The sequence below is a fragment of the Callithrix jacchus genome, chromosome 5 (assembly GCF_049354715.1).
Source record: "Callithrix jacchus isolate 240 chromosome 5, calJac240_pri, whole genome shotgun sequence".
Lineage (NCBI taxonomy): Eukaryota > Metazoa > Chordata > Mammalia > Primates > Cebidae > Callithrix > Callithrix jacchus.
In genome coordinates this window covers 146,610,758-146,633,202 of record NC_133506.1, presented here as the reverse complement: position 1 = coordinate 146,633,202, position 22,445 = coordinate 146,610,758, and the positions used below count along the sequence as shown (strand labels likewise).

The following is a 22,445-nucleotide window of genomic DNA, read 5'->3' as shown; positions in this document are numbered from 1 at the left end:
ATAACATTCTGCTTTATCTTAAGGTTTGAAGAGTCATATGACATTTGAAAAAGCAAAATTGTTTCACTTGGAATTGTCTCCCAATATACTTTAGTTTGTACAATGTTTGCTTCCAAAATAAAACCTTTATCACTATGAAGGCATTAAGTAAATTCAGATATTTAACAGACAAAATTTAGTTGATGAAAATGTTTTCACTTTTATTTTTCAGAGACAGGGTCTCTCTCTGTTACCCCAAAATTTTTGTTTTGTTTTGTTTTTCACTATGTTTCCCAGGCCAGTCTTGAATTGCTGGCCTCAAGCAATCCTCCCACCTCAGCCTCCCAAGTAGCGAGGATTATAGGCTTGAGCCATCACACCTGGCTGAAAATGTCAGAAACATAGGCAATAAGTGTAAAAATACTCAAAAAATTTAAGCATATAAAATCATCATACTTACTACATATTGTTTCTGTTGATTTTCATGTTTGCGTTCAAAATGTTTCTTCAAGTTTGATTTTGTGTTGAATTTTTGATCACAGCCATTAGCTGTACAACTGTAAGTTGTATAAAGCAAAATATTAACGAACCAAGGGAAAAGAAGTTTTAAGACATATATATCCTCCTACTTTATAAAAGCTAATTATTCCAAAGAATATTAAATATTAAAGACTATAAAATAGTCTTTAGCGAATTCCACATAGACCCCTCAACCTGATGACTACGATGCTTTTTCATACAGGTTCTGAAATTACACACTACATCAGGCATCCTTTATACACTGGGAAGAAAGGAAGGTGAGACACACTAAGCCCAAAAGCCTACACCAGGCTTAAATCATGCTTAAGATAAATTATTCTCAGCTTCGAACACCTTAATGCTATTTGGGATGTCATTATAAACTGCATTTCTAGAAAGACCTCAAGAAAACCTTGTCTTCGCTTATCATTAGAGGTAAAAGAGATACTTAGAGCAGAACCAAAACCATTATGCTCCCCGGCTTATCAGCAAGCCATGCTAGGTTCCCTTATCTTGGTATTGTGGCTTTGAATGATCTAAATCCTTTGGGAAGCCTTTTTTGTTTCTCAAAAGAAAATCTGTGCCTCTTGGGATGAGCCTTGGTCAGCCTGAGGGATGAAGCCAGACTTCTTTTACCAGCCTCAGTCTTAGCCATCACTCGCTGATAACCTTGAGGCAAGCACTGTCCCATTCCTAGGGCCAAGCAGAGACAAACAAGCCAGCAGTGACCATGGGAGGTACAGCACAGAGGCCCACACATGGGAGGGGTGCTGTGGCAGAGACCCTAAAAACCCCCCTAACTGCAGGGACAGAGTGCTGAGTGTTAGCGGGGCAGGTGGCCAACAGAAAGAGCACTCTCTGGCCTCCTCTGCAATTAGGGTGGCTTATGTCTAAGTCCAGACCATCCTGCTCAACCCCCACAAAGTCTCTAAATAAGGGGGCATGCCTCTTACGCCCTTTTCTCCTTCCTGCCAGTGGCATGCTATGCAACAGCTGGACCCCAACAGGCATCATAGTCAGTGAGGTTGAAGCCCAAGATGAGGATGGCAGAGACCAGTCAGAAGGGGCCTCAGAGCCCCTGCTTCTGTATTTCTGCATTTCAGTCACACATAACAAAAAGCCCATCTTGTTTAAGTGTCTCTTGTGCCGGGTTTCCTGCCATTCTTCACTCTGAACCTGACACAGGCATCTAACCCAACTGAGTATAGGGCAGGAGGACAGGCCAGAAGGGTCCTGACAGGAACCAAAGAGGCGAGAGAGACCCTGGCACACTCGGAGAGGGGGCTGGTTAGTGAGCACAGCTGGACCACAGTTTCATGTCTGCAAGTCAAGCAAATGGGGCAAGATAAGCAGAAAAGGGCCAAATCACATAGGTCACTGTAGGACACACTTGGAACTTGGGCTTCATATGTAGGTCATGCTTGAAAGCACCGCAGAGCTTTAAGGGAAGCATGTGGGAGAACACCTGGGGAGAGGGCCGGCCTGCAGACTGTCATTCCAGCGGGAGGAAAGGACCGAGATAAGACGGTGGCTGCTGAAGCAGGTGAGGGATCTGACGAGTCAGTTACAGGACCTGGCGACCCACCTGTGCAAGGGATGGGAGAAAGAATGAAGAGTTCAGGGAGCTGCCTTATCTTTGCTATGGGTCACTGGACACAGTGAGGCCACCTCTCCAGACAAGAACATGAGAGAAGACCAAAGAGAAAAAGTGAGCTCAGTTTGACTATGAGGAATTTGGGCCACATGGAATTTTTTTTTTTTTTTTTTAAATAGAGATGGTTCTTACCAACTTGCCCAGCCTGAACTCCTGGCCTCAAGTATTCCTCCCACCTCAGCCTCTCCAAGTGCTGGGATTACAAGCATGAGCCACCACACCCAGCCCACCACATGAAATTTAAGAAGACACAGAGACAGCCAAGTAGCACTGTCTGGCGAGCAGTGAAAAGGGGGTCAACAGCTAAAGAGGGGCAGGGTCTGGGCTAGAGTGCAAGCTGGAAGCGTCACTGTCCAGTAGTTCCTCCATCCCCGCCCCCTACCTGGCCAGGACCCCCCTAAGACAGATGACATTTTTAGTTTTGTTATGTAACTTTAAAGACTTCTTTACAAACAGGAACAAATACATACATAGTTCTTCCTGCCCACCCAACACCCACTACTTACCCTTCCCTGCCCCAGCTTTTTTACATACCAAAAGGTAGCATACATAGGACTCTTCTGCACCTTGGATTTTCAATTAAAGTGCCCTGGTGATTTTCTCACCGCTTTGCAGAGAGCAGTGGCATTCATTTTCCTGGCTGTAGGGTATCCCACTGTGCTGATATACTTTAACCTGTCCCCACCCATGAGCATTTGGTTGACTCCAACATTTTGCTACTATTTAGCGTTGCACCTAACCTTGCACATCTGCGTGATGCCAGCGTAGTGTTCTGTAAATTCCCCAAAGTGAAGCTTCCAGGTCAAAGACTAAGTCCCAGCTCTACTTAGCAGGACTTTGCTTCCTCTTTGATGGTCTTGTTGAACTACATAGGTCATTGATTTTCACAGCACACTGTGTGTCTGAACAGGGTTTGAAAGAAAGACACCTGCCATCCATGGTCCTTTGCCCATTCCTGCTGACTGGCATGCTGGCGGGGGGGGGGGGGGCCTGGGCCGTCTGTCTGCCACGGAGGAGATGGATCTCCATGTGGAGAATGACAGTGAAGTTTGTCCTGTCAATAATTCACCTTCCTCAGACTGTCTGGACTTTAGTGAGACATGAGACACTTCATATTCACTGCCCTCCTAAAACTAAACTTAGGTCATTAGAAAACCTTACCACTTAAAGAATTGTCTCATAAGCAAAATTATGATATTAAAGCCTAACATCTAAACAAACAGCTCTACAGCTATTTCCTGACATGGTATCCTGCACAGAGCTCTGGACATCTGCTATGGCTATTTTGTTTTTTCAATGAAAACTAAATATTTCCATGATTCTGAAAGTGTGGGAGCCAGACCAGCAGCAGCAGAATCACCTAGGAATGTGCTCGAAATGCAGACTGTTGGGTTGTACCCCACACTAAATGAATCAGAAACTCTGGGGTGGATCCAGCAGTCTGCATTTTAACAAGCTCTCTGAGTGATCCTAATGCACTCTAAATTTAAGATCCATTGCTTTAAATAAGTAGCTGGTAGGAAAGCAGTATTTCTACCCTTTCAGAAAAAAAATGAGCACCTCCGGAAGAATAAAATGAAAACTTGTATGGCAGTGGTGCAAAGACTTCATTCTAAGCAGCACGTGATAAACTACTAAAAGCTCTACTTCATGCTCAAATCTCTATCCCAGCAGCTTGTTAAGACTGGACTGTTCGTAAAGACCCTGATAATGCAGAGCCAAGAGTTTTCCAGGGAACCATTTTCTAACTAGTCCAAACTGAGTGTCTCCCAAGCCTGATTTCTCATTTACTATGTATTTTAAAGGGAAGTGAGAGGATGCAAACTCAAGAGAACTTCAGATTCACTCATTCCTGAATTTACTACACAAAACCCACTCTCCCACATTCAAAACCTGTCTCCTCTTCTATATGAAAGACATCGTCTTTTTTTTTTCCAGACAGGCTCTCTCTGTTGCCCAGGCTGGAGTGCAGTGGTTTGACCACAGCTCACTGCAGCACTCACCTCAGTGGGCTCAGATAATCACACCCACCTCAGCCTCCAGGGCAGCTGGGATGACAGGCACGAACCACCACCCCCGACTAAATTTTTGTAGAGAGGGGTTTCACCAGGTTGCCCAGGTTAGTCTCAAAACTCCTAAGTTCAAGCAATCTGCCCGCCTCAGCCTCCCAAAGTGCTGGGATTACAGGCATGAGCCACCGCACCACACTGTGCCTGGCCAGGCTTCACATTCCCGACCTCATGAGTTAACAATCAATCTTTTTCCCAGGTTTATATGCCCAACACAACCCACTTCAAAAGCCTAAAAACAGGTCTCTACTTACACAAACGGCTTTTCTCCAGTGTGAATCAGGATGTGGCGGCTCAGATGGTAGTCCCTGATGAAGGCCTTGCCGCACCCTTCATAGTCACAAACAAACGGTCTCTAGCAGGAAAAAGAAAAAGCATGTCACTCCTGCACTCATTAGTAACTATGGTATTTAAAAGCTTAAACTGCCTAGTGTTAAGGCCACCGGCTCCCTATGCAGAGATGGTTTCTACTCAGTGGAATTGTACACCCGCTACACCAAGGCAAGACGCAGTGTTCCTGCACGACGTTACACAACATAAATGCCGTAACTTCTCACAAAGTCACTGCACAGATTTTTGTTCTACGAACAGCATTTGAAATAAGCAGGCATAGCATTCTTAACCTACTCCCAACCTAGCAGTAGGCTTCCATAGCAACCCCCTCTTAAAGACGCCCTGGCTGGTAGCATGGCCTGTCTGCACAGATCCTCGCCACTGCATGACGTGTAAAAAGCAAGCTTAGGGCAGAGGAACGAGGCAGGCCTGTCTCATTCCAGACAAGCCCAGTGTCTGTGCTAAGAGAATGCCAAGCACAGCTATAGGAAAGTGTGTCATACCTGAAAAAGCTCACAGACGCCTGAGTGAAGCAAAGAAAACAGCTCAACATCCTAAATGCAACCACCTTTTGTGACCCAGGAGTTGGGAGGGGACAGCTCATTTTCAACGTATAGGAAAAGCCAAAGACACACCCCAAATAACCAGTTTGGTGCATCTAACTATGAAAAGCATATCACCAAGGCATCAGGAGGGAGGTACCGAGGCCACCGTGAGTACTAGGAGCAAAGTAACACAGTGAGCTGTATCACCAGGGGCAGAGCCACCGAGTCTTGCTCAGCAGCAGGCGTGCAATTACATCTGTCAAATTAATCTGCATGAGAGATTTGGGACAACAAAAATGACTCCAAGTTTTTCAGCCTGTATTAAAACTGGTAGTGCCAGTATCCAAAATGCAGCACACAGGTCTAAAAGGAACGGCAAACTCTGATTTGGATCTACTGGTAATACAGAGCCCAGAATTTAGAGGCTAGAATGAGCAAGAGGAAGGGCAGAGGGGCAAAACATAGAGGATGTTCTGAGTGGTGCCAGTGGCTACATAAGACTGCAAGAGGCAGCTGGGCGGGGTGGAAAACACGGAGGGCAGAAGAGGACCCAATGAAAAGGACAGACGAGGAAGAGGAAAAGAACCAGAGAAGGTCTTAAGGAGGAAGTGGTCCGCCTTCCAGTGCTGGAGAGGGTGAGGAGGTGGCCCATAAATTGAGGTGCAAGGGGCAAAGGCATGGACAGCAGGCCTGTGGTTTAAGAAATAAGGGCCTTATGCTGAGGCAGTGTGAAGTTTAGCTCTGCCAAACACTGGGAAGCTGGGCAGATTCCTTGATCTCCGTGAGCCTCGTTTTCCTCACTTGTGTGTCACATGGGCTGCCACATCATATCACAGTATCTGACATTCTCTTGCCCTCAAAATAAAATCCAAACTCCTACTGGGCCTACTTCTCAGACTTACCACCTAAACACACACACCTGCCTCCACCCCGAGGGCCACAGGCTCCCTTTGCGTGCCCTCTGCCCGTCTCAACTGTCTGCGGGGCTAGATCCTTCCTTCTTATTCGGCTCACACAGAGAGGCCTTTCCTGTCCACAACACTGCAGGACATTCCCACCTATCCTGTGGTCGGCCTGACCCATTGAAACCTAAGATCCCTGGCAAAAGAAACCCTGCCTGGTGTGTTCACTGCTCTCTCTAGTGTGGAGTTATGAAGAAACGAACACATGTTGCTTTCACGACCCCCGGTACATGTAACCCATCTTCTGTACTAGCTCCAGGGGCCAGTATTTGGTAGGGGTCTAGTAGCAGCGGGCCCTCAAACCTCGCACTTATTTGCACATTACGGGAGGTGCTCGGCTGGCCCACACGATCATAGACGGGTAAATGATTGCTTAGTAAGTAAGCCATGAGCCTCTGGCATGGACATCAAGGTCCCGGAAAGAAGGTCCTAGCACTTCTTGTCTCTACTTCCTCAGCTCCCTCCCTAAGTCCATGATGTCAAAGTTGAAAGCACCGCAGAGCGGGGCCTGAGGCCCTGGCACTGGGCACGACCTCAGTGGCTGCCTAGGGGCCACACGCCGTCACCAGGCCACTGGGCAGAGCCCACCGGCGAGCCATCGCCATCCCTAGGCCCAGGGTTGGCCGCCTCGCCTCGCCTCACCTCACCTCCCCCGTGTGCTTGCACAGGTGCGCGTCAAGCTTCCAGGCCTTGTTGTAATTGGCGCTGCAGTCGGGGAAGGAGCAGATGAACCTTCTGGGAAGCGTGGGGTGCGGCGGCGTGGGGTGCAGCGGCGACGGAGTTGAGCTCTCGCCAGCTGCGAAGAACGCGTCGGCGACGGTCAGGGACAAAACCGACTCAGCGACCACGGGTGGCGGATCCAGGTCGCCGGCACCTCCACGCCCCGGGCAAGGCGCGCTCCCATGTGCCGAGCCACGTGCCGGGAACCGGCGCCGCCGGCCCACTGCTACCGGCTGAACCCTAGCGCTACGCCGGCACACTTCCGGGAGCGCACTCGGCACCGCCCCGCCCCTCGTCGGCGCTGCGGCCGCGCCTGCTCCGGGAGATCGCGCATGCGCCAGGAGGCCCCGCCGCGGCCCACGCCCCGCCCGCCCTGGATGAGGGGCGCGGTCGTCTGACTCCTCTGCAAAAGGCTACTGCGTTTCACAGGCAACTCAAATCCCGAGGCGCTGCTTAATAAAGGACTTGTTGCTCTTCCGGTCCTAGGAGCTTCGGGAACCGCGGCTTGGGTGCAGACATGGCCAAGTCCAAGAACCACACCACACACAACCAGTCCCGAAAATGGCACAGAAATGGTATCAAGAAACCCCGATCACAAAGATACGAGTCTCTTAAGGGGGTGGACCCCAAGTTCCTGAGGAACATGCGCTTTGCCAAGAAGCACAACAAGAAGGGCCTAAAGAAGATGCAGGCCAACAATGCCAAGGCCATGAGTGCACGAGCTGAGGCCATCAAGGCCCTCATAAAGCCCAAGGAGGTTAAGCCCAAGATCCCAAAGGGTGTCAGCCGCAAGCTCGATCGACTTGCCTACATTGCCCACCCCAAGCTTGGGAAGCATGCTCGGGCACGCATTGCCAAGGGGCTCAGGCTCTGCCGGCCAAAGGTCAAGGTCAAGGCCAAGGCCAAGGATCAAACCAAGGCCCAGGCTTCAGCTCCAGTTTCAGTTCCAGCTCAGGCTCTCAAAGGTGCCCAGGCCCCTACAAAGGCTTCAGAATAGATATCTTTGTCTGCCAATGTGAGGACAGAAGGACTGGTGTAACTCCCCTGGGGCTGCCATCTGCATGGGGCTGGGGTCCTCCTGTGCTATTTGTACAAATAAACCTGAGGCAGGAAAAAAATAAAAATAAAAATAAAGGACTTGTTGGGCCGGGCGCGGTGGCTCACGCCTGTAATCCCAGCACTTTGGCAGGCCGAGGCGGGTGGATCACGAGGTCAAGAGATCAAAACCATTCTGGTCAACATGGTGAAACCCCTTCTCTACTAAAAATACAAAAAATTAGCTGGGCACGGTGGCGCTGCCTGTAATCCCAGCTACTCAGGAGGCTGAGGCAGGAGAATTGTCTGAACCCAGGAGGCGGAGGTTGCAGTGAGTGGAGATCGCTCCATTGCACTCCAGCCTGAGTAACAAGAGTGAAACTCCGTCTCTAAATAAATAAATAAATAAAGGACTTGTTTCCCGTCCTCCAGTACTCTCTGGAGAGCACTAACCTTACAACATTTAAGCTAGCCTGGAATTCGTTTCCTTGCTTGCATGCCCTACGTGCTTCTGCTGCAAGCTCCAGCTCAGGGGTTCCTAAGCTCAGAATCACGTGGAGTAGAGCTTTCCAAAATTCCAAAGCCCAGAGCATACTTGGACCAATTAAATCACAATTTCCGGGGGTGGGAAACACCCATCATTATTTCTAGAAACTTCCTAGGTGATTTCAATGCGCAAAAAAGTTTGGAAACCACTATCCCGGCAAGGTGGTGCACGCTTGTAATCCCAGCTATGCGGGAGAATCGCTTGAGCCCAGTGAGACCCCGAGCTCTAAAAATGTAAATACAGTTGCCTCCCCATCCTACCCCTCCCCACCCCCTGCAAACTAACCAGGTGGTTGGAAAAAAAAAAGGAAAAATTTGGGAACACTGCCCTAGAGCCTTGATGACCTACTTGAAACAAATCTCCAGGTAATTCAGTGCCTATTAAAACTTAGAAGCACTTTTGAGAGGCCTGAATGAATATAAGTATCTTAGTTTATGAGGACCACATGCCTAAAAAATGTCCTTGGATACAGATAACTGGCAGGATGACTTGTCGGATGTTCGCCAGATTCATATTTTTCACATCCTGCATTATTCTAAATCATTAAGCCCCTGTTGGAATCTGACGAACAGGTCCCTGCACAGCAGTGCAGTTCTAGAAACAAGCCAGGGCTTAACATCAGTGCTTATGAACTGAGTATTCATAAGGAGTACTTATGAACTGGAATACTCAGTTCATAAGCACTCCTTTGCCCCAGTCACCTCATCTTGAAAGTGGAAAGGTGATAACGGCTGTCTCATCCTCCATCTCAAGATAACCGGGCTGTGAGAGAGTGTCTATGCCGTCAGTCCACCTCTTTTTTTCTTCGCTTGCCACTGGAGCCCCTCCCCATGACTGGGAGAATTCTACACACATCCTTCCCACAACTCTGGAAGTCCGAAACGGTTCCCTTGCGCTGGTTCTGCTTTTCTCTTCCCCATGCTTCATGCCCAGGGCCAGAGTGCACGGTAAATCTCTGAGATCCTCCTTTCTTTTGGCCTCTCTTGGCCACTGACCGCATGTAGCACAGCCACATTCATGGCTTCCCCCTGCCTTCCTGACTTGTCCTGTCTCCTTGGACAATCGTTCTTCCACCCTTTTAGCTTGCTGTTAGCACTATGCACTGATGTATTATAGCAGGTGAACACTGGCTTTCAGCCTCAATTCCCTGACGTTGGATTCCAACTCTAAATTTACTAACTGTAGGATTTTGGATAAGGCTGTTTGAGTTTCTTTGCTTATCTTTAAATTGAGACTGTTAATACCCACCAGTTAGGGCCATTTTTAGAATTAAATGAGATTATATTAACCAATAGTGACATTTATTATGTGCCATCCTCTGCTAGACACATTTACCCCAGCTTACAGCTCTCCCAACAACTCTCCATGTAAAGCAGCTAATAGGGTCCAGGTCATTCCTATACTCAACTGTTGGTCTTTTTACTTCATTCTTTCTCACCCTTCGATCCATGGCTCTACCTCCTTTCTCCCTGCAGTTTACTTCCCAATGTGTTATTCTTTTTCTTTCTTTTTCTTTTTTTTGAGACAAAGTCTTGCTCTATTATCTATGTTAGAGTGCAGTGGGACAGTCTCAGCTCACTGCAACCTCCGTCTCCCAGGTTCAAACAATTCTCCTGTTTCAGCCTCCTGAGTAGCTGGGACCGCAGGTATGCACCACCACACCTGGATAATTTTTGTATTTTTAGTAGAGACCGGGTTTTATCATGTCAGCCAAGCTGGTCTCGAACCCCTGACCTCAAAGGATCCACCCGCCTCGGCCTCCCAAAGGGCAGGAATTACAGGCATGAGCCACTGGCCCTGATGTGGTTTTCTAATATCCACATTTCTAGATGATAAGTGGTTTGTTTAATGTCAGGCGGTCACCTTAAACTCAACATTTTTTGTGAGTTAATCTCACTGCCTTTGCCTGGCCACACCTCCTTTTGCCCTCTTTCTCTCTGTCAATGGTGGCGTAATTCTGTCTCCAGTCACGAAAACTTAGAACAGTGGCTCTCGACCCTGGCTGTACATTAGTCACCTGGAAGCTTTAGAAAATGCTGATGCCACCATACTAGTGAAGTGAGTCTCTGACTCAAGGTTGGAAACCATTGACAGTATCACCTACTCTCTCCTCTGCACTTCCCTAGCTGGCTTCTGTACTTGTCCTACCCATCTTCTTCCTTCGTCCACCTCTGTTAGGCTTTTCTTTGCTCTAGGCCTTGACACCTGTAACAGCCTGTCAACAGATTTTCCTGTGTTTATACTCTCCTGCCTTTAGACTCTCTTGCATATAGCTGTCCGTGTGCTCTCCCTAAAACACCTGAGAATTTACAGGTTTAAATTTGCAAGACTGGTATTTGAATAGCATTTTTATTCCTGCTATTATTCCTACAAATTAGATAACAATGCTCAGGTGGGACATGGAGGCCCAGGGTGCAGGCCTCATCCAGGCCCTTACTTATCTGAGGCTCAGCTCCAGGCTCGGATCAACTTCTGCTTCCTCTAGATAAGCCTCACCTGATGACTGCAACCCGCACCCACCTTTTCTTCCTTTGAACTTTTGTGGCCCTTTCTTTCCACAGCAACCCTCAAACATGTTGGGCTATTTATAACTATTCAGGCACATAATTTCTTATTTCCCTGATCTTGATTTAACCTTTATAAGGGTAGGGACTGGAAGATACTCTTTTCGAGTCCTCAGGAGCAAGACGACATCCATACACGAAGGGCTAACCTTATCATTTGTTAGTTGATTGAACAACTATGAACTTATTGTGTGAAGCCTTACAGATTTTACATGAATGTCTTCAGCAAGGAATATTTTGTGTGCAGGGAACATAATTCCATTCAAACGAATCTAATGACAACGGAGCTACTGAAGGATACAACAGGATCTCATGGGACCAACTACAGAAGGGCCTCAGGATGGGAGAGTTGTCTGCAGGTGCTTTGGGTCTCAGTCTGTTGCCTTAGGGATCTGCTGTCCTCCTTAGTTTCCCTCCCACTTTGCTCTTCAGGCACCTCTTAGACTGCTGCATTCATGTCCTGTGTGCACGTGTGTGTGTTGCTAAGCTCTCCCTCCCTTCCCTCCCCTGATCTTCCCTTTCCTCCTTTCTGCCCACCTACCCTCACAGGTTTCAAGTCCTCGCAGGCCCCGGCCCCTCCTCACCTCTGCCTGTCTATCCACTCTTTTCTCTGCGATCAGCTTCATGTGTAAGGCTGAGTTTCTGCCCCTGTGAGAGTAGTTTTCCGAGGGCTTTCCCTCCACCCAAGCAGCCGAGACCTTATGTAATCTGTTCCCTTAACTCCCTATGGCTAGTGACCCCTGAAAGAGAAACTTGGCCCAGTTGGGGTTCAAGCTCTTCCCTAGGCCCAAACAGCTTCCTTCTGGAGGGGATAAAACTGTGAGTCATGAAGGTCAACCTTGAAGGTGAACTTAAACAGAACTACTGTGTGCCTGCTCAAGTGAGTAAATGTCATGTACTAGCCGCCCTTTGCCATGTGGCTTTGTTTTGCCCTTAAAGGAGGGTGGAGATATTTTCTTACCCATTGTCCATTAGTCCATCTACATGACGTGCTTTGGTTCTGTAAGTTGGAACTGACAGTGTCCAGGTTCTAAGCTTAGGCCTCAAGAGAGCTCGTGTGTTGCTCCCCGTGCTCTGCTATTGCACAGGGACTACATTTCTGCATTAGTCTGTCCCAGGAAGAAGAAAGACACGAGGGACAAAGCTGAGTCGTCCCAGCTGAGCCTGGCATTGATCCACCTCCCACCCACTGACCATCAGCCAGCTGTGATCTGTGACCATAAGTGGGTATAAGCCAAAGCTCTAGGGTAGTTTTGTTATGCAGCAGTTTTGTGACAGTTGCTAACTGATACACCCTCTTTGCCCATGCTTCCCCTCAGCCAATGTACATGCTCAAGTCTCTTTGTCTTAGTCCATTTTGCATTGATATAAAGGAATACCTGAGGCTGGGTAGTTTATAAAGAAAAGAGGTTTATTTGGCTGATGGTCCTGCAGGCTGTACAAGAAGCATGGTGCCAGCATTTGCTCCTAGTGATGGCCTCAGAAATCCTCCACCATGGCGGAAGGGAGAGGAGACGACATCACATGGTGAGAGGAAGGGAGCAAGAGAGAGAAGAAGAGGTGCCAGGCTCTCTTCAACAACCAGCTCTCGCATGAACTAACAGAACAAGAACTCAGAACTTGCTTCTGAATTCACGGCCTACCTCGCAGTGGTACCAAGCGATTCATGAGGAATGTGCCCCCACTACCCAAACACCTCCCTTGAGGACCCACCTTTAACAACTTGATCCCCTTCAATTTGGGATCAAATTTGAGATTTGGAGGGAGAAACATTCAAACTGTATTATTGTCTCATCTCTTAATCAGACAACTCCCTTTCATGCCACTCATAGTCATTGCTGGATCTCACTCCTTTCCTTCATGTCCAAGTTCACTGAAAAGATTAGTCCATACTCTTTTTCCTGTTTGCCTGTTCACACTTTCATCATACAAGCGTTTTGCATGTGCTTAAAACAGAAATTTTAAGCATATATAAAAATACAGTAGTAAAAAGAAGCCCTTTGGACCTATTAGCCAGTTTCAACAGCCAATTTTTTGCCATTCTTGTTCATCTAACTGCCTCCAGTCCCAATCTACGACTCCCAGACCTCAACGTCAGCATATTCAAAACTACTCTCCCCCTGACCTCAGGGTTTCCCTGTCTCCATGGGCAGTGCCACCATCCACCCAGCTGAATGAACCCGCGGCTTTTATTAAATGATCTGTCACTGCTGATTTTACATCCCCATTTTCAGTTGGACCCAGAGGAGACCCCGGTCCTCTAGCTCCCATAGAGGACTATGTGATGGAATCACAAAGTCAGATGTGATTCCATCAGAAAAGGAGTGTCCAGGGAGCAAACCAGCCACCCCCAGCCATGGGGAAAGAGCCCCACTCAGGGGCCATTCTCCCCCAAATGGCTCCACATCTCCCCAGTTCTCCCATTATCCTGCCAAGCCTGGGCCTTCTTTCCACACCATCTGAGTGAGTGTGATTTTGTTATGGGCATAGCCTGTGGAAATTCACGTTAGCCTCCCCCTTACCACTCTCCAACTGATGAATGAAGTTGCATCAAAGAGAAAGCCAAGATCCCTTCCAGCTCTGACATTCTGATTCTTCGATAGGAAATGGGGAGATGGTGAGACGTTTTTTGAGCTAGAGGTTGGCAAGATGAATGTGATACTTCCGGCTCTAACGTTCTATGATAAGAAAGAGGGAGGTAGTGATAACTTTTTGAGTCAGAGCTTAATGGGATAAATATGGTCCTAAAGCAAACAAGAATATGGAATAGGATTAGGAGAGAGTCGTAGAGGAGGAAGGCACACAGTATCATCAACATCCCCAGAGTAGGAGGTCTGGACTCCAGGGGGTGACCATGGAACCAAAAAGAAGGCGGCAGGTAGAGGAAATGGGAGTGTTCAGGCTAAATGGCAATTCAGTAACGGTGGCTGGAGGCATATGGGCTTTGGAGGTTGGTAGACCTGACTTTGAATCCTGGCTCTGGCATTTACTGTTTGACCTTGAACCAGATAGTTAATCCGTCTAGAGTTCAGGTTTTCTGTACAATGGAGATAATAATACTTACGCCACATGCTTGTTGTGAGAATCATATGAGATAATTCATGTGAGGTGCTTGACACACAGCCCAGCACATAGTAAGCAATCAAAAAACGGTAGTCTATGTTTTGCAATTAGATTATAGAAGGCTGGGACTTCCCATCTTGCTAGCAGACTCTCCTCCTTGCCTCCTTGACATTCTTGGCTTCCACACTTTGCTTTAACCTGCTATCCTGTTGGTGACGTCTACAAGACGAATAATTTCTTTTTTGAAAGGGAGCTTCGCTCTTGTTGCCCAGGCTGGAGTGTGATGGCGCAATCTTGGCTCACTGCAACCTCCGCCTCCCAGGTTCAAGCAATTTTCCTGCTTCAGCCTCCCAAGTAGCTGGGGTTACAGGAATGTGCCACCACACCCAGCTAATTTTGTATTTTTAGTAGAGACAGGTTTTCACCATGTTGGCCAGGCTGGCCTCGAACTCCTGACCTCAGGTGATTCACCCACCTCAGCCTCCCAAAGTGCTGGGATTACAGATGTGAGACACCACACCCAAGGCAAATAATTGATGGTGGCCTCTGAGCAACAGCCAACTCAGAACAGAGGTCCTCAGTCAGGAGCCCAGGAGAAACTGAATTCTGCCACAATCATGCAAGCTTAGAATTGGCTTCTGCTGCAGTCAGACCTTCAGATGAGACACTAACTCCGGCTGATTTCTTTATTGCAGCCTGGAAGAGATCCTGAAAAAGAATTCATTTAAGCCGTGCCCTGATTTCTGAGCCCACAAAAACTATGAGATGATACATGTGTGTTTGGTTGAAGCCACTGCGTTTTGGGGTAACTCGTTAGGCCACATAACTAATACACAGAGTCAAGGCTTTTCGTGCCACAAAATAACTCCAGGCCTGGTGGTTCTGAACTCACTCACATGGGGGAGAGAGCATTTGAACAAAGGGGATTCTGGCAGGGGTTGGGGCTCTGACACAAAATCCAGCCACATTACAAAATTTCTTCCTAACCACAAATCACATACAGTAAGACCTCACTTCATAATGTCAGTAGGGTCCGGTGTGGCGGCTCATGCCTGTAATCCCAGCACATTGGGAGGCTGAGACAGGTAGATTACTTGAGGTCAGGAGTTCAACACCAGCCTAGCCAATATGGCGAATCTCTACTAAAAATATAAAATTTAGCTGGGCATGGTGGCAGATGCCTGTAATCCCAGCTACTTGGGAGGCCGAGGCAGGAAAACTGCTTGAACCCGGGAGGTGGAGGTTGCAGTGAGCCAGGATCACACGGCTGCCCTCCAGCCTGGGCAACAGAGCAAGGCTCCGTCTCTAATTAAATAGATAAATAAATTCAGTAGGTTCTTGGAAACTGCAACTCTAAGGAAAACAACTTTGAAAGAAAAAAATTTTCTTTTTGCCATCAACATTTAGAAATTACCTTCTCTGAGGATCAAACATGTCATTTCCCTTAAAGTCATGATTTTCAAAAACATATTGACATTAAGCGAAGACTTACTGTACACAGTGTGACAAGAATGAGCGTAGTTATGGTGATAACTGCATGAACTGTCTCAAATGTGGACTTTCCTGGAAAATTCTTCAATGGGTGATTCCCTTATATTCCAGTTTTTCTGCCGTCTTCAATGTTATCTCCTCCCGGATGGATGCAGCAGAGCCAAAGTGGCCAGTGAGAGCCATTGTCCCTGCAGGTCAGGCAAGGAACCAGGACGTCACCACTGAAACACACCTTTAAAGAGGCAGACCACATGCTCTGTTTCTCCTCTCATAGGCCACGTGGCATGGTAGAAAGACCTTCAGCTTGGACCCTAATTGCCATTCGTCACTTGAGTCTGACCTTGAGCAACTCTCAACTCTATCCAGGCCACACAGCCTCTTCTACAGACTGGAGGAGACCCTGCCTGCCTCACTGGGTGTTACAAACATCCCATGAGGTCTTGGCAAGTTAACCTCTCTTTGCCTCATCAATCGATGATAATGGTACCCACCTCCCAGTTTGTGAGGATCAAACAAGAAGATACACGTGGCCGGGCATGGTGGCTCATGCCTGTAATCCCAGCACTTTGGGAGGCCGAGGTGGGTGGATCATGAGGTCGGGAGTTCAAAATTGGCCTGGCCAACATAGTGAAACCCTGTCTCTACTAAAAAAAAAAAAAAAAAAAAAAATTAGCCGGGTATGGTGGCAGACTCCTGTAATCCCAGCTACTGGGGAGGCTGAAGCAGGAGAATTGCTTGAACCCGGGAGGTGGAGGTTGCAGTGAGCCAAGATTGCACCATTGTACTCAAGCCTGGGGGACAATGTGAGACTCCACCTAAAAAAAAAACACAAAAAAAAAAAACAGCAAGATACACGTAAAGTACATAACAAAATGCACACCAGAGAGGAATTGCTCAGGAAATGTTAGCTCTTTGCACCATCATCATTAAGATCTGCCTGAACACCTTTGTCAGTGACAAAGTGCCACCCATCTGTGAATGGTTTCTGACAATAGATTCTCAAATATTGGCCCAGACAGAAAGTGAATGTGTGGATGAGCACCATTACCTTGGCAGGGTGAGCTGGAAGACAAGGGTTTAAAAACGTGCTCTCCACTTGGCCTCTGGATTGAGCAAGAAAGAATCTCACTTCCAGACCACTTTCCTGCTACACCTCAGTCTCCCAGGAAGCCTCAAGGAGTCACTGATTGTCTAATAACCCAGTTAGGACAGGTCCCCCAGGCTGTTGCCTGTGCCTTTGTCCTGGCTCTCAGCCGAACTCATCAGCAGATTTCTCACCCTCTCTCAGGGTCTGTTCTTTGAATGTTCCCCACTACTTCCCTTGGACGTTTGCTTATCTGGAGTCATCTAGCAGGTGGTGCTTAGACACAGTACCATCTTGCCTTCTTGATGATGGGCTCATCCGTGATTCTGGCCAGGCTCCTCTAATTAGCCCTCCTCTCACTTGGTCGGAGCATCACGTTTTCCTGCAGCTATAATTGCCCCTGCAGGGTACCGCCACAGGCGTGGGCTTAATCACTGCCATCCACTTCAAATCCATTTCAGTGCGGTGGCCAGATTCCATCTAGTGAGCGAGGCCTAATTGCTCTCTGATTACCCACAGGGTCAGGTGCTTGAATGTGCACAGTTTCCATCCACAGCACATGCAAGATCTTTGTGTTTGCAAATTTCCTCTGACAGCTTTTTACTCTGAGCGACCAGAGATGCCCCTGGCAGAGGTGAGCAGTCACCTGTAGGGAGCCCTCGCCCCATTTCTGCTTCGGCTTACTTTAGGTGTAGAATCCATCCATCTCTCTTCACCTCCTGAAGAGGATGGAGAAGCCCAGGCTCTCAGCCCAGACTACCAGGTGCCTGGTGCCCTCCAGCCCCTGCAAGGAAAGACTTAAAACTTGAGGCAAGTTCTCTTCCTCTTGGAACTTTCAAACTATTGGGTTTGTTCCTATTTACTCAAAAAAAGTTCATGTTGAGGAGATTCCCAGCCTCTATGTTGATCTCAACAGCAATGTAAGACAAAAGAGGAAAGCACAGGCTAGTCAGGTCCTTTTCTGCTTGTCTATGGAGCCAGCTTCAGAGATAGGAACCATCTCTCTTGCAGTATAGGGCTGGATGGAGAAGGGATAGAACAACAAGCATTTCTGTTCTCCTTGGGACATCTGGAGTCACGTCTGAGAACTCGCAGGATGTGTCTTGGAAAACCACTATTCTACTTTACGTGATACAAACTTGCCCCAGAATCTCAACAGGACTCCCATAAATATTCTTTTACCTGTGGAGAATAGAAAACAGCTGGTCTCATATGTTCCATTCCCTAAAAACAGGGATTAGAGCAGATGTAGGCACGGTTGCTGATTCTTCTGTCTGTGCACTGCCCCTCCCCATCCAGAGGGAGAAAAGAAAAAGAGAATATGCCTTCACCTACTTGCAGCTGGAATGGGATGGAATGAAGTGTTTCCGTTCAGCTTTTCACCTTTGCAGGCCTTTTGTCACTTTTTCCTAATGGAGATAGGGTTATGGGCATCTCTTTTAGCAAATGTAAAAAAAAAAAAAATACAGCACACCAAAACCTCTTCCTTTGTCACCCTTACACTGCATTGCTGTATCTCTACAGCTGGAGGACCATCCCAGGGTCGCCTCCCCAGAATATACACACAGAAGCAAAAAAATATGTCACGTTGTTCCATGCACTTCGGACCCCAGGTTAAGAATTCCTGCTCCCAAGGTGAATAGAAAGGATCTCTCTTTTTCTTTTCCCCTCCCCTCCTCTTCCCTCCCCTCCCTCTCCTCTCTTTTCGTTTCCTTCCCCTCCCCTCTCCCTCCTTCCCCCTCCCCTCCCCCATTCCCCTTCCCCCCTCTCCCCTTTCTCCCTTCTTTCAAGACAGGCTGTAGTACGGTAGTGATCATGGCTCACTGCAGCCTTGAACTCCTGGGTTCAAGCAGTCCTCCCGCCTAGCCTCCCCAGTAGCTAGGACTACAGCTGCGTGGTTGTCTTTTAAATTTTCTCATGGAGATGGGGGTCACACTATGTTGCTTCAGGCCTATCTCGAACTCCTGGGCTCAAATGATCCTCCTGAGGTAATGTGTTCTCTTTCCAGGTCCACAAGGGGGCGTAGTTTTAAGAGCAAGAACTTCCCAGTGCCATGCCCCACTCCCATCTCTCTCCATCTGGGAGATTTAACCGTATCTGTTTTAATCTTCTCCAGCGAGGGAAAGGGTCAAAAGTCAATCACTTCAGTAGAAGTTTTAGGGAACTCCTTTCATTGGCCAGAGGTCATCGAGAAGGTGGGGGTTCCTCCCATGTTAAAAGTCCCCTTCCTTCCACACCCCTTGGGACTCATGTTTGGATCTCCTTCCACAAACTCTCTCATGGAAGCCTTCTTTCTCTTTCCTGGATTTCCCCTCTGGAGTCCCCTTCCGCATTTTCTCTCTCTCTCGTGCGGAAGTTTTCTCTCTTCTTCTCCTTTTTTTTCCTTCTCTACCTAAATAAATTCTCATTCTGCAAAAACTCTGTTTGGGGTCTGGTATTTACTTTGTGAGTGCACCTGGTCCACACTCTCATTCTTGAGAGAGCAGGAAACCAAGACCCTTGGAAAGACGTCCTCTCATGGGAGCTAAGGTCTCCCCTGAACCCCAACACTCCCACCTCGGCCTCCCATAGTGCTGGTACTACAGGCATGAGCCATGGCACCCAGGAGAAAAGGATTTTTCAAAAGTAACTTAGGGCAGCTGAGATGGGATGGGGATAGCAACCTGGTTTGAAATTTTAGATCTTTCAGTTGGTCTTCATTGTCACAGTTTAAGTTCTGGAGCTGGTGACTGTTTCCAGCATCCCAAAAATGGGTGGCCCAGGATCCTCTGGAAGGGAGCCTGTGTTATCATGGGATCATTTGTGACAAGGAATCCTGTGCATAGGAAGTGGCTTTCTTATACGTGGCTTCACTTCCCTCAGTGACTGCCACAGAGAGACATTTGCTTATGGTAGCAGTGACAATGAGTAACCCTGAATGTAATGGCTTCGGGTTTGTTCTTTCAGATTTTTTTTTTTTTGAGACGGAGTCTTGCTCTGTCACCCAGGCTGGAGTGCAATGGCGTGATCTCAGCTCACTGCAACCTTCACCTCCCAGGTTCAAGCGATTCTCCGGTCTCAGCCTCCCAAGTAGCTGGGACTACAGGCACACACCACCATGCCTGGCTAATTTTTTGTATTTTTAGTAAAGACAGGGTTTTGCCATGTTGGCCAGGCGGGTCTCAAACTCCTGACCTCAGGTGATCCACCCGCCTGGGCCTCCCAAAGGGCTGGGATTATAGACATAATCCCAGAGCCAGCATGCCCGGCCATCTTTCAGATGTTTATTGGGCATCTCTGTGTGGCATGCTGTGCCAGCCCCAAGGTGATGCTCAGGGCATGTGCCACAGAATCTTCCAGTTCCCCGCTGTCTATTAAAGGCATTGCGACAACTGGGGCCAGAGCCGTATTAGTGGTAAAAAGTATTGAAAGCATTGGCGTGTGAAGTCGCTTGTTTATAGCAGGATTGGTGGAGAGACTCCATGCGAGCTTTGCTCATATCACATACAGCCTTTGGATTAAGCTTCTCTTTAGCTTATTTTGCTTAATAAATGGAAGCATATAAATCTGGGAGAAATTTAGGTTATAGTTTTCTGGAGAAAATTAAAGGGCCAGTTTTTCTCTTTCAAAGTTATTTTGAGCAACAAGAAATTTTTTGTTGCTGTCTGTATTTGCAAAAAAAAATACTCTGAATATTTTAATTTTTCTAAAATTGACTTTACTGAAGCACTAGTATTTTTACTTGAAGAAATTATATAGGAGTGGTAATATGGTCAGGCGTGGTGGCTCATGGCTGTTATCCCAGCACTTTGGGAGGCCAAGGTGGGTGGATTATGAGGTCAAGTTCAATACCAGCCCGATCATATGGTAAAACCCCATCTCTACTAAAAATACAAAAATTAGCCAGGAGTGGTGGCATGTGCCTGTAGTCCCAGCTACTCAAGAGGCTGAGGCAGGAGAATCACTTGAACCTGGGAGGCCGAGGTTGCATTATCATGAGCCAAGATTGCACCACTGCACTTCAGCCTGGGCAACAAAGCATGACACCGTCTCAAAAAAGCAAGCAAACAAACGAACAAACAAAAGGCATGGCAATAAACAAGACTTAATCTCCAGAATGTAGCCCACTCATAATGTAAATGCCCACATGGAAGGAATGGCTGTCTCTATGGAATGATTTCAGGGGTTTAAGAAAGGACCTTACCCCACAATCGTTCTTCTCCTTCAAGCTTGAAGGCCCACACGTTGTTGGGTACCTGGAAAAGCAAAGCAAATCTTCCTGGGAAGCTGCACATCAGCACTCACCTGCACAGATGTCTAGGACCCCTTGTGTTGAACAAGTTAGGTTTATTGTCCATCCCATGTGATGTGCAAATCTAGAAAAGTCTGGCTGGGAGATGCAAATTGCAACATATTGAACTATATTCAGGACCTGCAGGTATGTCGAGGTTACCACCCAAGTCCTCTCAGATCCTCTTACATCTCAGAGGTAGGTCACCAGCCTTCTGGGTGCCCTGAGGTGCAGGAGCCTCTCCGCCTGTGCCCTTGGTGCCCTCCACCCTCTCCATCTCAGTGCCTGGCCCTCCAGAGCTGCTGGAGGGAGTGACAGAGCCCAGCATCCCTTCCTGGAGCTGGAGCAGGTTCCAGGGCAGTCTGGGATGTGCTTCTCCCACCCTTACCAGTTTCCCCTGGGAGCACTTCCTTAATAAATCACTTGCACACCCATCTCCATCTCAGGGTCTGCTTCTGGGGAACTCAGAGTCAAATCATTTTATAAAGCTTATTGTGAAAAACGATGTGGCATCATCCGCTGGATTCCCTTCCAGTTCTTGTTCTCCAGAGGCAACCATTCATTCTACATTTGTTTTAGCTTTTTTCCACCTAGGTTCCTTCAGATCTCTAAATAACGTTCCTATGGTGCTACTTCCTGATTTTTCAGTTTTAGGCATTTCTATTGATTTTCCTCTATGGAATATGACAGACAATTAAGTTCCCATCCTCCACCCCCACCCCCACCTTCAGCTCACCTCTTTCTCTCCATTTCCTGATATTATTACAAGACAAACTATGTAATAAGTTATTATATAGAATTTATTACATTCCTGGCATTGCTCTAGGCATTTTATGCATGTTAATTCACTCAATACTCCCTCAAGCCCTAGATAACAAGTTCTGCAATGATCCCCATTTTACAGATAAAGAAACTGAGTCCCACAGCTAGTAGGTTGTGGATACAGATTTGAACATAAACAGTATGTTTCAGAGTCTATCTCTTATGCCATAATTTTAGTTAGACCTGTCTTCAGTATTTATACTAATATGATTACACCACTGCTATCTAGGTGGCAAACTGTGATTTCGCTTTCCTTCTTGCAAATCTTTTTATTTTACCCAGAGTCTAAAATTATTTTTTGTTTGTTTATCTGGTCTTTTATGTCTTATAAACTTATCACAAATTCAACTGAGTGAGTCACAGCTTAATATTGCATCAGGTATTTGACCAATTTTACCTTTGGGAGAAATTTCTCCTGGAGCACTTCTCAAACTCCTGACTCGAAAGGAGTCTTGGCCTCCCAAAGTGCTGGGATTGCAGGCATGAGCCTCTGCACCTGGCCTCTCCTGGAGCACTTCTGACTTATTCCCACGTGAACTGGAAACCTGCTCCCAGAACCTGCTCCAGAGCCCTCATCCTGGGATCCCTTCTTTATATTATTCATGGGCTTCCCTTTGCCCCTCTCCTATTTCCTGGAGCCCAAGTCTTTGTCTTTCCTGGTTTACTTTTTTGCCTTGATGGAATGCTCTGTAGCTTCCTGGGGATGGGAGGAGTCGACACAGGAAGGGAAACTGGGGAAACCTTGTATATCTAAAAATGTCTTTTGGTCAGGTGCAGTGGCTCGTGCC

The 22,445-nt window shown here is 47.4% G+C and overlaps 1 protein-coding gene across 1 annotated transcript in view; it reads right to left on the bottom strand.

The window, feature by feature from the left end:
• The window catches only part of GTF3A (general transcription factor IIIA), a 32,701-nt gene that overhangs the window by 6,131 nt on the left and 4,125 nt on the right, over positions 1-22,445 (bottom strand). Inside the window, exons 3-5 of the mRNA XM_054255055.2 lie at positions 6,709-7,154; positions 4,476-4,576; positions 440-536 (exon numbers count right to left, since the gene is read on the bottom strand). Of these exons, the coding sequence (XP_054111030.2) occupies positions 440-536; positions 4,476-4,576; positions 6,709-7,154 (644 nt within the window). The remainder of the gene's footprint in view (positions 1-439; positions 537-4,475; positions 4,577-6,708; positions 7,155-22,445) is intronic.